General features: G+C 39.2%; 1 protein-coding gene across 2 annotated transcripts in view; it reads right to left on the reverse strand.

Moving 5' to 3' along the window:
• Positions 1 to 2807: 2807 nt before the first annotated feature.
• Positions 2808 to 15235, reverse strand: part of cpne2 (copine II) — a 58534-nt gene continuing 46106 nt past the window's right edge. For both annotated transcript variants that reach the window (XM_065956472.1, XM_020640489.3), the window contains 2 exons: positions 9052 to 9288; positions 2808 to 4220 (listed from right to left, as the gene is read on the reverse strand). In XM_065956472.1, the coding sequence (XP_065812544.1) occupies positions 4113 to 4220; positions 9052 to 9288 (345 nt within the window). In that variant the 3' untranslated portion in view covers positions 2808 to 4112. The remainder of the gene's footprint in view (positions 4221 to 9051; positions 9289 to 15235) is intronic.

Here is a 15235-nt window from a genome sequence, read left to right on the forward strand (position 1 = left end):
TTGAAGAGTTCTAGGCCTTAAAAGTAGTCTAGTATTTTAAAAGCAACCTTATGCTTATGCTCAGTTGGTAGAGTCATCGTGTCTCAACCAGAAGGTCGGGGGTTCGATCCCCAGCTCCTGCAGCAACATGTCCAATGAGTCCTGGGCAAGATACTTAACCCTGTACTGCTCCTGCTGCTTTGTTGTTGGCATGTGAATGTGATCAGTTATTTCTGATGGTCTCACTATATAGCAGCCTCTACCATCAGTGTGTGAATGTGTAGGTGTGACCTGCAGTGTAAAAAAAGCTTTGAGTAGTCAGAAGATTAGAAAAGCGCTATACAGGCTCAAATCCATTTACCTTGTCCTGACCTTTAAGGAAAAACATTTCTGATGCATCCCCTCCGCCTCGATGTACTATTTTTCCAAACTCTGCCTGCTCATATTAGGACAATTCATATAGACATACACAACATGACAGAATTAGAATTGTAATGCAATGTGATTTAAACAAGACTCAATGAGTCTCAAGCCACGCCCTCAGTCCTTTGATTCCTAGTTCCTTGAGCTAAATTCTGATGTTGACATGTAAATAATGATTAGGGAGAATTAGTAAGTTTCATGTTATTTATAATGTCTTTTAGGAGTGTTAGCATGCTTAAAATGTCTGCTCATCTCCTAGGTTAAGAACTATTCAAATTGTATTTATTTTCTTGTGAATATTGGACAAATTAAAAGAAAACAAATGTAACATTGCTTCTACTGTTTGGGCAAATAGAGTTTGACAGCACCATCATGTTGTGGATGTGTGTCTTTTTGGAAAAAAATAAAAGATTATGTTTCGAATCCAGTTGACTTCATGAGCTGAGGTGCAAAATACATTATTTAAAGTCTATATTGAAAGTTGTTTGCACAGGTTTGAAAGACTGGAACAGAGGATTGAGTCTTTTCTAAATGTTTTTATCCTCCTTAAACATCCAGGTGGCCGTTCAGCCACGGGTATAAAGATCTGAGAAGACCCTGCAGACCCCAGACCTACATGAGCCATGAAATGAATGTGTTAAATCAGAAGAGTGTGAAGTTGAACTAACACAGCTAATTGGATTCTGGGAAGTGTATTCAGTCCTCATTAAAAATCTTGGCAGGAGAAATGTGTATCTATAGCTGAGCTCAGTTAGCTGACTGTGATTGAAAACAGGATAGATGCTTTGGTGAGATGAAATCAAAAAGTACAGACGTCCCAGCGTGTCGGTAACGAGTCAGTCGAAGGTTTTTACACAAAGTGTCTGTCAGAGTGGATTCGTGACAGTATGGGAGTGATTTAAAGCCTTTCAAAACTGATAAGACTTGAGATTATTTTGTGTTTATGGTAAGTAAAAATCATTTTCTGTTTGTCTGTGACAGTTCACTGACATCATGGAGAAGGCAAATGTTTAACCAATAGATCCAGAGCTGTAAAAAGAGTGACTATGACAAGAACAATAAATTCAGGGTTTAAGTTTTGAGGTATACCAACTTCATGCTTGATTCAAATTTTAATCTGTGCCCAGAAACCACATTTTAGTAATCAGGCAATCAAAAGAGTGTTTGCTTAAAATCTGCATCAGTAAACCAGAGCACAAATAACTCCATAAACTGCCAAGAAAAGCAGAGGGTTGAACGTTTTTTATTTGTCACTGTGTTTTTTTTTTATAAATGCCTTACGATTTGTCAAAAATAATCCACTTAGTCCTTTCTTCCTGGTAAGTAGGACGGTAAGTGTTTTTGTCACCACCCACCTGTTTCTTAGTTTCATCTTTTTGAGGTCATTTTATATTTTGATTGTTTTGTGTCTGACTGGTCACATCAATCAATCAATCATACTGTCCCTGCTGCTACCACGACAGACCTTGGATTAGCGGAAGAAAATGGAAGACATGGCTTGTATCTATCCGTTATATAATGAATAAATGTATTGCTGAGTAACAGTTACAGAAGAGGCCAATTCTGCCCAGTGTTCACACTGATGGTGCTTCATTCAGCTTGTTTATGTCAAGTTGTTCATCATTTTTGTTTTGCCCAAATGAAGGGATGCTGATTGCAGAATCAGAAGAGTGCAGCTGACTTTCCAAGCAATGAGAATACTTTTTTTTTTGTCTCAAAAACATTTTTAAAAAAGGACCTAATCCTCTTTGGGCTGCATATCAGATTCCAGATCAGTCTTATGAACAGCTGCACTCGGTCAGACCACTAAGGGAGCGGTGGGGGAGGAGCTGTGCTGAGGAACAGCTGAGGTATGACCAAAGAAAAGTTTTTTCCTGGTAGACAACAGTGCAACATATAGGATATATACTCGGACAGTTGCGTACTATACCTTCAAAAACAAACAAGCAACTTGATCTGTGTGAATGTGGTTTAAAGTGAGACAACATCTAAAACCTTATTTTAATCTGTACATGCAGATATCTTAATAAAGATTCAAACAAAGATAAAATTGTATTTTAATGTTACTATTTAGCTTGCAGCTAGTCTGTTTAAAGGTGATTTCTCAATACTTGGACTACAAATTGAAAACAAATAATTTCAAATACCAGATCATGTCTCATGCTTTCAGATTCTCATAAAAACTCCTGAAAACCCACCTGTTCTACTCAGCTTATGACCTCAGTTATATCCTGTCACCCCGGGCAACCATTGCCTTCATTATCTCATCTACTTTACACAGTGATTCATTTTGTCTTTTGTTAGTGTGTGATTTGTTCTGAATCCTTGGGTCTCTTTAAAGCTGTATTATCATATACAGAGTTCAGTGGTGTAATCATCTTCTATTCATCGAGGCTGAGGACGTGTGACATTTCCTTCAGTTTAATAACCTGAGTGTGGACAGAGACACAACTTTATAAAATCAATAGCAATACATGAAGTACAAAGATGCACAGTAATACACATAATAATAGTTAAAGAACACAGTTCAGCACTGCATAAAAAGTACATTAAAAACATGTCCGAACATTGGTTTATCAGAACATGAACAGCATCATATAAATATACATTTGAGATATCTGTGTATCAGAAACTCCTCTTATACGTGATTCCACGTTTAAAAACTCCAACATCCCTCTCTGTGCCACATAGCTCTAACAGGACCCCCTTAGATAGAATCTCTTTAAAATATTTACAAAATCTGACAAATATCACACTGGAGGGAAAACAAAAGTCATGCCTTTGTGATCGTTAGCATCAGCTTGTAAACAGTAAGTACATATTGGCAACATGCAGGATAGACCAAAGTCAATAATAGTCAAAGGATTTGCAGCTGGGATCAACGTCTGTAACCCTGAACGGGATAAGCGGCATAGATAATGGATGGATGAATGGATGGATTTGCAATATCAAGCAAAGGCTGAATGAGTTCACACAGTATCCAACATGTTTCTTGTGTTAGTGCTACGGTCGCCACTACATCCTCATCCTCACCTGATTCTGTCGTCTTGAACCAAAGAAGCTAAGTGGAACATAAAGAGCTCCCTGTTGGACTACTGGTCTTTAAAACAACATATTTAAAAAAACCCTCCCCCGCTGACGATACAGCAGGGGGCGGAGACAAAGTACACTAGTCAGGCTCAATCTGTGAGTTCTCCACACGAGATCCGCTACCTGAAAAGGATCTGTATGACAACAAAGGGGGCATTCAACCACTGCTAAAAGTTCTGCTTAGTGAGGGGACTTCACACCAAAGACTTGTATGTACCACGTGGTATCAATCACAAGACACACACATGCAAAAGCAATACAAGTACACCCTCAAAAACCAGATTTTTTTTTTAAATGTATCTAAAAAAAAAAGGCCAATGTTTTACCTGCATATTTAAATTTATCATTTGACAACACCTGCCATCACTTTAGATACAAATCATTTTAAACACAATACCTTCATAGACCTGTATGCTCAATACAAGAAACACACATTCTCTAACCAGGAATGACTGATTTAATGGCAGGGATGTCTTAAAGGAGTCTGGTGTCTACAACATATTCTTGTTCACGGCTAGTTTGCTCACTTTTTTTCGTATAGTTTGCTGCCAATGAGAAGAAACAATCAATCAATAGCACAGCGACTGGGCTCTCTTCTTCTTCTTCTTCCACTGGGCGTCTCACTCTGATGCTGTGTTTCTGGGAGGTAGATTTCGCTGTTTAAAATACTGTGTGACCTGCTGAGGCAGCTCGGCCAGGACTGACTTGGCGAGGGTCTCCTTGGGTGCCTGACAGAAAAAAAACAAGAGCAAGAGAGAGAATTTAACTCCAAGAGAAATAAAAGACAAAAGGCCTCATTCACAAAATGTTCCTCAGAGGATATTTCATCTTAAAACCCACGCACACAGTTTTCAAGAAATTTCTGATATTCATCAAAGTTTTCTAATCAGGGACTTATTCTCAGCAGAGAAGAAAGTCTATGAAACTCGAGAGCCTTCATACGCACATTTTTAATGCTGATATGCAGGGCACAATGGTTGTGTATTGTGTTTTTTTAAAACCATTAAATAACATTTTAAATTTTATTTCCTAGAGACTTCTTTAGAACAAGTCTAAAATCTAGGGAACTGGTGGTGAAGGAGGCCCAACAAGCATTTTGGGACCAATTAATACCTGAATCCTGGTCTGGTAATTGTAGTGTCTTGATCTTAATTTGAGTGACTTTGAGTCTAGCTCTCGCATCATGTTGCCAACTCCATCAGAGTTTGATGTCAAGAACTCATTCCTTGTTTAGAAAAGTTGGTTATGACACGGACTTAAAACATAAAATTAAATAAATAAATGCAGGAAAGGTCACCTGACGACTGAGCCAGAAATATCAATCGCTTGTTTCAAAGGAAGAACTGGCTCCAAAATTTCTCCTTCTTGATTTTAGGAGTGACCCATACAGTCCAATCTTCGATGATTTGTTTGAAAGAGCCTCAGTCGACTGCCATATGGGGGTGCTCAATGTCTAATTTTACCCTGATTTGTCTCTTCCAGATCATGTCTACATTAAAACTAATGTTCCTATACTGAAGTAGTATTCAGTGAAAGTACACTAAGGGCCTGATGAATTAAGAATGGACAGCACTGGATAATAGCGCCATGAATTGTGCAGAAACAGCATCCGCAGTTTTCCCCGTTTGAACACCACATCCACAAAATAATTAGCATTTATGATCTGCTGGTCCTGGCCCCTATGCGGTTTGATCTTGTTGTGCATCTAAATGTGGAGAGAAGGCTTCTGGACCTCTACTCTGTGTGGAGATGAGCTCTTGTGCACCGAGCTGTTTAGTCCACATGAAGGTGATGAATCTTTTTCAGTGTTTATTTTGATACCAGACTTAAAGGCACAATGTGAAGATTCCGCCACCAGGGGGCTCTCAATCAATCATTATAATAAAAAAAGATGACGTTGAGGCTGGCGTGGAATCATGGTCCGCTCTACTACTCCCCCCTCGACGGAAACAATGAACAAGCAACAGTACGGCAGTTTTCAGGAGCAATTCCCACTTCCTTATGTGGCGGTCTTTGACATAACATCCTGTGTTTCCACGGCAACGATAAACAGGTTGCGGGAGCAACGACCAGACACGTCCCGTTTAGGGTTGCCACCCGTCCCGTAAAATACGGAATTGTCCCGTATTTTACACTTTGATATTGCGTCCCGTTTTGAATCAGTACGGGACGCGGTTTGTCGTGAATTTCCAAGATGCCTTGAACTCAGCATCATTCAGCCCGAGTCAGCCAGCTAGTTCCCGCCTCCTCAGAGCGTCCATTTGTTTGTTAAACGGATGCAGAAATACAGACGTGAGGAGAAAGTAATGTCTGGCTTGACAGTGTCACTGAAAATGAATATAATGTAAAGGAAACTATTGTAGGCCTACTTAATATATTTTCTCCCATGTTTATAGATAGGTTATTCCAGTATAGTTTGGATAGTGTGAATATTTTTCGGTACATAAAACAAAAAGATGACATTTATTTTAGCTAAATCTGTATTCACACTGTGGCCTGGGCGAGATATCATCAATACAACATCAATATATCGACAATAGACACTTATTAATACAATAAGAAAATAGTTCAAAACCATATTAACAGTATCATTCATGATTTCATGAGAAAACAACAAAAACGACAGACAGAAGGACAGAATAAAAATAAAAATACTATTAAATTCGTACTGTTTATTTAATTAAAAATCTGTCATCCTCCCCTCTATGTTACAGCAGTGTCAAAAGCACTTCAATAATACTCTGTTAATGAATTAATGTTAAGTTAATAACTTTATTTGAAGTTTAAGTTAAGTTGTAAATTAGATAGGTCTAGCTAGTAGTAAGCATCTGCTGAAGTCCTGTTAGCTGCATTTCATTGTGCATACATTACTGTATCTGCGTTAAACTAAAGTTTTGTGTTTTTGTAAATTATTTCAGAAAAAAAAGTGTTAATAAAGCACTTAAAACTTTAAGTATGACTCTTATTACTTCATTAAAACAACATTTTAAATCATGATTCACCACAACTTGTGCCCCACCCCACCGTTGGGCCGGTGGTGGTCAGGCCCCTGCTGAGTTGCACCCTGCTGTGGGGTGTCCTTTATTTTTCTGCTTGAAAGGTGGCAACCCCTAGTCCTGTTCCAACTATAGAATTGCAGATTTTTTATTGAATTTGAATTTGTTCTTAATTCTGCATAAACATAACTTGTTGAAAACCCCCACCAACCAATTTATACCTCCACTGTTCTGGCTCCCAGTAGAGGTAAGGATGGAGTTGTTCTTCTCTTAAAGCTTCTTCTGTGTCTTTTTTAAACCCTTTGTATTACGGCTCTGAGCAGAGTAACAGAACTGAAGCTGCATGTTTCTTTGCTTCATACATGTAACGTTGAAGGTGGTTTATAACGTTGATTACATGGGGGGTCTTATAACTACGTCGTAGAGATAATAGTTTGCAGCTAGCGCCTGCCAACACAGCATATTATTTCAGGACACAGCTTCATTTCTCCCTCTTCCCCTCTGTAATGTCTGTTGCTGTCTTGTACGCTCACAACAAACTGGAATTAAGCCAGAAAGCACTGTCTGTTCCTCCTACTACAAAGGAAGTCAGCTCGCCCACCAGCAGCCTACTCACACAAACTCACACAATATAAAAATACAAACGTCACATTAAAAATCATCCATGCACACAATGTGCCCATGATTCCCTCCCACTAATTAGCCCATGTGCTCACCTGCAGCATACTTCCAGCATTACTTTTTTTTTTTTTACATGAGTAGTACGTGCACTTATCAGTACAGCACATAACACGTTTCTCAGTGTCTCTGCCATGTCTGAGATAAGCAGGCAGCTCTCCTTATCTAGCAGACCCTGTATTTGTGGTGTGTAGTGTGTGTGTGCCACAATCTAGTACCAACAGGTTGCCGTTTGGTAACGCAGACACACTCAGATGGCATGGTATACCGCTGGGTAAAGACTGTACGGCAGAGCTAAGAAGGAGTCCACGTTACTCTGCAGACCAAAACAGCGAGCTGAAACATTAAGTGAAATCTTGGCAAATGGTGACAATGATGATTCAAACTTCCAGAGAACCGGTTTGGTTGTTAGAGTATATGATGACTTTCTTATGTGAAGACATTAATGCATGTTTTTCTGAATATTATTCATGCATTATAAAGTTCCCCTGAGGAACCTGCACGGATGTAAGCAAACCAGATCCATTTACTAAAGCACTTCACTGAATTCCCATTTTAGACACAAGATCTGAGTATTTCTTCAAACTGCTTAAGTCACCAAACAGTCTCAACTGCATATTTTCCCAATGGCATTTTTTTTACCAGTGGATTGAAAAACATTTTCTTAAAAGCAAAAGTGATTATTTGAATTACGAGTCCATAAACTCGGGGGCTCTACATGAAAAGTGGTTCATCGTTGGGTTATGTCCAAAGACTGTAAATATTAATGGACGAAGCATGAGTGATGTCACCCATCTGTTCATAAAATCAAAGCAAATGTGTTAAAAAAAAACTCAACCCCCCGTACAGTGTGTGTCCATGAGGACAATAACCAATCAGACCTATTTCATTTTTTTAGTTCCAGGCTATAAACATGTTCACCTCTGCTGTAAAACGAGCTTTACTGAATGTGGTGTGTATGTGGCATCCTGTGCTTCTGCAGCCAGCCTCAAGTGGACCCTCGACAAACTGCAGGATTTTGCACTTCAGCATTGGCTTCATTTTTCAACACCAGAGGTTACTGCTTGGTTATGTCACATCATAGATGTGTCTTTGCTCTTCTGTCAGAACTCCCTTTAAAGGCTTTATATGCAATTTTTTGATCCAGCAGATGTCGCCCTTACGCACCAGCATGAAACCAAAACAACTTGCGCTGCATTGTTGTGTTAGCATGCTAATGCTAGCGATCTTTATTATGCTGGTATCTTCACACTGCATGTAAATTTACCTGAAATGAGCATGATCTAGAAACACAGTTAAGCAGTGAGTACAGTATGTTATTCTTCTTTTCTCTAGTCCCTCAATTAAACAACTTTTATACACGAGGGGAGGAGTCAGCCGGCCGTCCGGGTGATGTAAACAAACTGAAGATAGGACTCTGAAAACTCTGAAAACATCACAGACAGTGGGACTCGGGTGTTACACCCATTGTAGACAGTCATGACTCACAGAGTTATTTTCAGAGGATATACTTCATTTCTATTACATTTAAGTGTGAAAAATCCCATATAAAGACTTTAATGGATTTGACTATAATATTTTTGTCCTTATTTCCTATTCAAGGTATTTACAATGTGTTTTCACTTCACATTCAGTGCAAATTAACCATCAAACTGCAGAAGAATCTCAGAATAATTTAACTGTGACACAAATTTAAGATTTGAATTCCAATTTGATTAAAAGAGTAACATCAGACAGGACTTTAAAAAATCTGTTTATGTGTATTTCTTTTACATGTGCATTCATGTTTTTACTGAAGTGCACTTTTATTGTTGCAGTCCACTTTAACCATTAAGTCCCTTCTTTGATCTCTCTCTCTTTTTCACAGCCTGACACCATTACTTACATTGCGGAAATCCCGGAAAGGAACAAACTGCACGATATCCCGGACAGCCTCCTCTCCTGAGTTGGACCTCAAAACGCTGGCGTCGCCATCCAAGAACTCCATGGCGGCAAAGTCAGCATTGCCCACCCCGATGATGATGATGGACATGGGTAGCTTTGAAGCCTGTACGATGGCGTCACGCGTCTCGTCCATATCGCTGATGACTCCATCTGTTATGATCAGGAGAGTGAAGTACTGCTGCAAAGCGGAGAAGGGATTGATATAGGGAAAAGAAAAGGGAAACAGGAAACACATTGAGAATTACATTTTCACGATATGTTACTGGTAAAACTTAAATCGCTCCAAAAGTTACAGTAAAATAAATCTGCAGCAAGAAAATGAGTTATCAAGATGAGTGTGCTGTCAGGAGAGTGACACACTGTTTGGGAGGTGTAAAGGACTGATAGGAGAAAAACAGAGCCGAGGGAGAAATGAAGTAAAATATAACAAAGAGCATTTCAGAGAGTGTCAGGAATGACAGTGAAGAGGAGACAGGAAATGAGTCCAGAAGAAAAACAGAGAGATAAACAGAACAGTAATGGAGGGAGGAAAATAGAAACCAGAATGAAAGCTTTACTGCTTTACAGCAGGTTGGGCTCCATTCATATGACTGAGCACACCATCTGTTCCTGTAGAAAAACCATGGAAGTAAAAAAAAAGAAAATCCAGAGAAAAACAGGATGAAGAGATCAAAAAGAATGGGACAACAGTGTACACTTTGCACTAAATGAGGCTGGAAAGGAACCAATATTTGTCTTTAGACTGCAATTTGCTGATGCATGCTCATTCTTTTAAACCCTGTACATATACACATATATGTAAATATGTGTCATGATTTGTTCTGTTTAGTTTAGTTTTTCACAGTTTAGATGTATTTATCTTTTAGGTCTCATTTTTCACTGGTGTTTCCTAGTTTAGTATTCAGTGTTTCCTGTGTTATTTTGTAGTTGTCCTCAGTGTTTCTTGGCTGGTGTTCATTCCTGCCTTTGTGTGTTTCCCTCCAGTTTGATTGCCCTGATTGTCTTCACCTGGGTCTTATTAGTCTCACCTGTGTCTGATTACCCCTGTGTCTATTTAGTCTCAGTGTTTCTTCCCCTCTGGGTCTGATCATTGTTTGTTGTATCCCATGTCCTATGCCAGACCTCTGCTTACCTGTGTTTTAAGTATTTTTCCTGTGCTTTTTGACTTCTAGTTTTTGGCTTTTGAATAAAGTTTTTGTTTGCCTTTGGCCTTTTTGTTTATTAAATATATTTAGTTAATTCTGCATGTGGGTCTAGTTCCTTGTGTTTTCCCTGAATGTGACCATATATATGTTTTAACACATGAAAAACTTGACTTGAAAATGAGGTGATACACCTCAAGGGGCTTATCCTAGTATAATAATACATTTCTTTTTTTTAACTGCGCTTCTACTTGCTCTTCTTTTTGCTTTGCTGATAAAACCTACCTGAAGTGTAACGGTGCTCTTGCAGCAGCAGTTTTATGTGTTTAACATGCTAGCAGTTTGGACATGTAAAAGATTAGATCAATGATTTCTGGTATCCACTGATTTAGTTTTTTGGAGGGTCTAAGACCAAACAAAGAGTGAAGAGACCAGAGGCTGAGTATGAGAGAGAGAAATTGAGTACACAAGGGGGATGGACATTTTACAGACATTAGTAAATGTTAGCCAAGCATCACACCACTACCGGGAACATGCTTCTGCAAACCAGACTGTGAATGCTTATCCTGTGACAAGAACAGACAATGTGACGACTCAAACTGATTTGTGCAAGGAACAAATTCATGCTTCGTCGTTACACACACACACACACACACACACACACACACACACACACACACACACACACACACACACACACACACACAGGGAGGGCTCCAAAGCCTGTCTCTTTAATGTGCTAACAGCAGCGCTCATTAGAGAATCATTATCACACAGACAGACAGGGTCGCTCACACACTGGCCTGCAGTGTGTGTGTGTGTGTGTGTGTATACAAAGTTCTACAGTCTGCAGTCACAGGTTCTCTCATTATCTGAGGAAGACTGAGGCACAGGATCAGCCAATTTTTGCAGCCTACAACACCACTTGCTTTCCCCAACACACACACACACACACACACCACACACACACACACACACACACACACACACACACTCACACACTCACAATTCCAACCAGTGGTGTAGCATGTGGTTCGAACACACTTCATCTAATGAACTGTTATTCCTCTCTATGTTTCACCCCTGTGTGAACTCCCTGTAACATGAAACAAAAAAAGGTCTATAATCATGTCCTTACAGAAACAAAAGGGTGGACAGGGTACAATTAAGGACAAAAAGCCCTGTGGGAGCATAATGATACCCAGCCACTGCACTCTCTCCAGATTTAGGACACCTTGTGCCATTTGCTGAAAAGTTGATAAATCTAAAAGTACATCTCTACATGTTTGCATGGATGACCTCAAATAAAGTTATATGTCACACCAGTGTTGCTTGTTTTTTGTCTTCTCTACCTGTTTGGATTTAGTTTTTTGGATGAACCCAGTCTGTCACAGAATGACCTTTTCTGATTCCTGTCAGTTTCCTGCTGTGAAAAATGAATGGTTGAAATTCACTGAAGCTATACCGACTGGTTTGACATGATCCTGCTGCAGCACTCACCACATCCAACTGGGAATATAACCTTCACCATCACTCTGAAGCTCAAATAATGTTGTCATGGTATCCTACTGCTATGTGTCAAAATGCACTTTTTTAAAAGAGTTTCTAATTAATAGTTATCATATCATCATTGGGTCATACAAAAACAGCCCATTTGCTAAATTGATAATAAAATAGCTTTTTATGTCTTTTTTCTTTTTTAAAGCTGAGTCACACCCCCTAAAGTTAGCATACAACTAATTCCCAAATAACACAGATTTCATTGCAGTGGTTCATAAAAGTTGCAAAAACAAAAGCTATCAGGCCGAACCAGAGGAAGCCACATCCTTGTTAAAAAAAAAAAAAAAAAGGTTTCTAAAGCCAAACAGACGACTTGAGCTTAAGGCAGCTGTTTTTTTCTCCCTGCACAGACAGTGTAAAGTGCACACATGTTGATGCTGTCTCTCCTTCACCTGACCTCTCACTCAGAGAAAGACCACACAGAGCATTCATTGAGTGTTATATTCCTAAAAGACACCTTTGATTGGGCTCAGCATTGAAAGTCTTTTTACTGGAGGACAGCTCAAGGACACCATTTAAATCATTGTTTACTCTCATTAGCCATGTTTTTTTTTAATAATACAAACCTTAATTGTATACATTTTTCTGTAATTCAAAGAAAATAAATCAGTGAAGAGATGTAATAATGTCTTATTGTCTAATTATTACTTGAACATGATCCATACAACTATGAACCTGGTACAGTGGCCCTTAGGCAACATTTATCTCTTATAAAGAGTACAATCTGGTGTCAAAGCAAACTGGCATTCCAGTTGAAATGACACTAACCATTCAGTGAGCTTTGGAAATATGCCTTTCCATTTTTATCCTGTAAGATTATAAAAAATATATATATTTACTTAGAAAAAGTTCAATGTAGCTGCCGTCTCACTGAAATATTTACTTGACTTGACTCATGGTCTCTTTGTCTATAAGATTTACATTTGAATAAATGATGCAGTTTCAACTCGTGTTAAAGAACACAATAAAATGAAAGAGTCTCAGGACATGACGTAAAAAGAACAATGTGGTAATGAAGGATGAAGCAACAGAGATTGACGCTATCATGACAATTGTTGCCTTGTTCTAAACACTACCTGTAGTTTGATATATTCATAGTATCAACATGCTGACCAGCAGAAAACATAATAAGCAGTTATGTGCAAGGAGATCACACCTGCTGCACGCCAGCTGCAGGAGATAAATGCTATCATCCACTCTCACTCGGTCGTGATGAATTTTCCTGAATATTTGGTGCTGAGCTCAATTTCATGAGTAAAAATCATCAGAGTAAAAAAAAAAGAAAAATACAAGAAAAAGTCAGAGGGAAAAATATCACTGAATTAAATTTTGTTTGCGTTGAGACATGCAGCTCACCCAGAAGTTTCAGGAAGCTGCCAGGAGTTTTGTGCATTTATCAAATATTGGAAAAAGAATATTTTGACTCTATGATAGGATTGGAGAAAAAGTCTGCCAATCATAACAGTTTTGAAATCCACCTTTAGGGAAACATTTTAGACTGTGCCAAATATTTAAGCAGCTATTCCTAAATTATCAAGTGTACATTAACTTTCCCCTCTCCAATAAAGGCAAGAGGCCAAAATAAACCTCCCGTCGATTCAAAAACAAAAAGTCAGGTGATGGCTGAAGTCATTTGGATTCAAAAACTTTGAGAATATGAGCATCTGTATCATTGTTCAGGCAATCCACGTACTAGTCTGAGTAACACGACTGGTGAACCAACCGCCGAATAAAATGAGGCAGGGTGGATGCAGGAAAGAGATAATGTAAGCCTCCTCCCTGACACTGTGGGCAACATGCAGGAGTCTGGGCCAACAGATGCACACCCATGTTTGTCCAGTCAGCCGTCAAACAGCTAAACAGAGTAAATCAACTATGAGGAAACACTGAACTGCCAGGCAGGCACCACTGATGGGCCTTATTTAGAGGTATACTTATGTGGGGGGGTAGGAGGTAATTTGTCATTAGAACACCATGATCCCACCTTTGTCTGTGTTGAAATACGACTGAACAGTAAATGACAACAGACACACTCAGCATGTTTGTTAAATAAAGTTGATGTACTATGTTAGTCCGATTCAAAAGTTACTTTTAAAATATGTGTAAACGTGTTAGTCAGTATTGGACTAAGTTGAACTTCTCAAAGTCCCACTCACAAACCTAGGTATATATAATTGGGTTTGATCTACTCTTGCATGTACGCTCGACAGTCGGCCCCAATGTGGCCGAAAGGCATTCTGCACAAGCTCCACAGTTCCCACGCCAGGCTTTGACCTGCGAGCTGAACAGCTTAAACGTGTGGAGGAAAGCCAGGAAGAAAACAAGACAAAGGTATCAACATAGCGAGTGCCAGAGCGAGAACCACAGATTTTTGGAAAGACTAGGAGACACATAGAGCTGTAAAGATGTCCATGGTTCAACATACAACCAGTTTTCCACTTGCTTACCTGTCTGTAGATTGTAGATACTGGGACGAGGACAGTGGTCTAATTAAAAGGCACATTACAGCTACAACCTATGCTCGACTTAACTGTGCATGTGAATGTACTGAGTGAGACAGAGAGGGAGAGAGGGTGTTGTCCCAGAGGCTCAGCTCAGATCTGCTCAGATCACTGAAATACAGTAGTCTGGCCAGCAAACCACCGCAGAGAGCAGAAAGCTCAAAGGACAAGGTTATCCAGTAGTTAGAATAGATAGACCAATGAAACCCGCCTTAAGAATTGATTTAAGAAAATGACATCACGTAGCCTAAAGGTGAGGCTGAGAATGTAGAATGTGATGTGTCAGAGAGGTTTACAGAGGGAGTTAGCGATGAGGGAAGAAATCGGGTTTTAAAAGCATTGAGAAGACTTTGTGAGGAGGATATGACAGCATTTAACAATCTGTGAACTTTGAAGTTATGAATGCCCTACTCTGTATTCACTGTTTCAACAGGAAGAACTCTTTTCTGACATAAATCTGCATGTGATTTATTGAGTTTATGTTTTCTGTTAGGTTACCTGTAAGGACTTGTCAAACCAATAGTAGCTAATAAGCAGTGAGCGAAAGTGCCCTTTTTCTTAATGTGACAAGCAACAATACGGTATGAGTATATCTTAATGTGCAGTCTAAAGGCAGATGCATGGAGTGCTGCATGGGTGTTGAAAAATGTTTTAAAAACTGTTGAAAAGAAAGTGTCCCTCTGCTGCTCTTCAGTGTGGGGATCCAACTTAGAAGCTATTGAAAAGGTCTGAGGCGCTAAAAGGGGTATGCATGAAAAGCTTTAAATTCATCAGGGCTACAGATTCATAAAAAAACACAAGACCTCTTCAATAGTAGGTCTTCAGTAAACCTATTAATATCAGGCTGGTGAAAATCAAGTACAGAAACCCTTTCCAATGAAAAGGTTGTTTTTTCTTAAATTTGAGAGGAGAAGCTCCTGAA

The sequence above is a fragment of the Labrus bergylta genome, chromosome 7 (assembly GCF_963930695.1).
Source record: "Labrus bergylta chromosome 7, fLabBer1.1, whole genome shotgun sequence".
Lineage (NCBI taxonomy): Eukaryota > Metazoa > Chordata > Actinopteri > Labriformes > Labridae > Labrus > Labrus bergylta.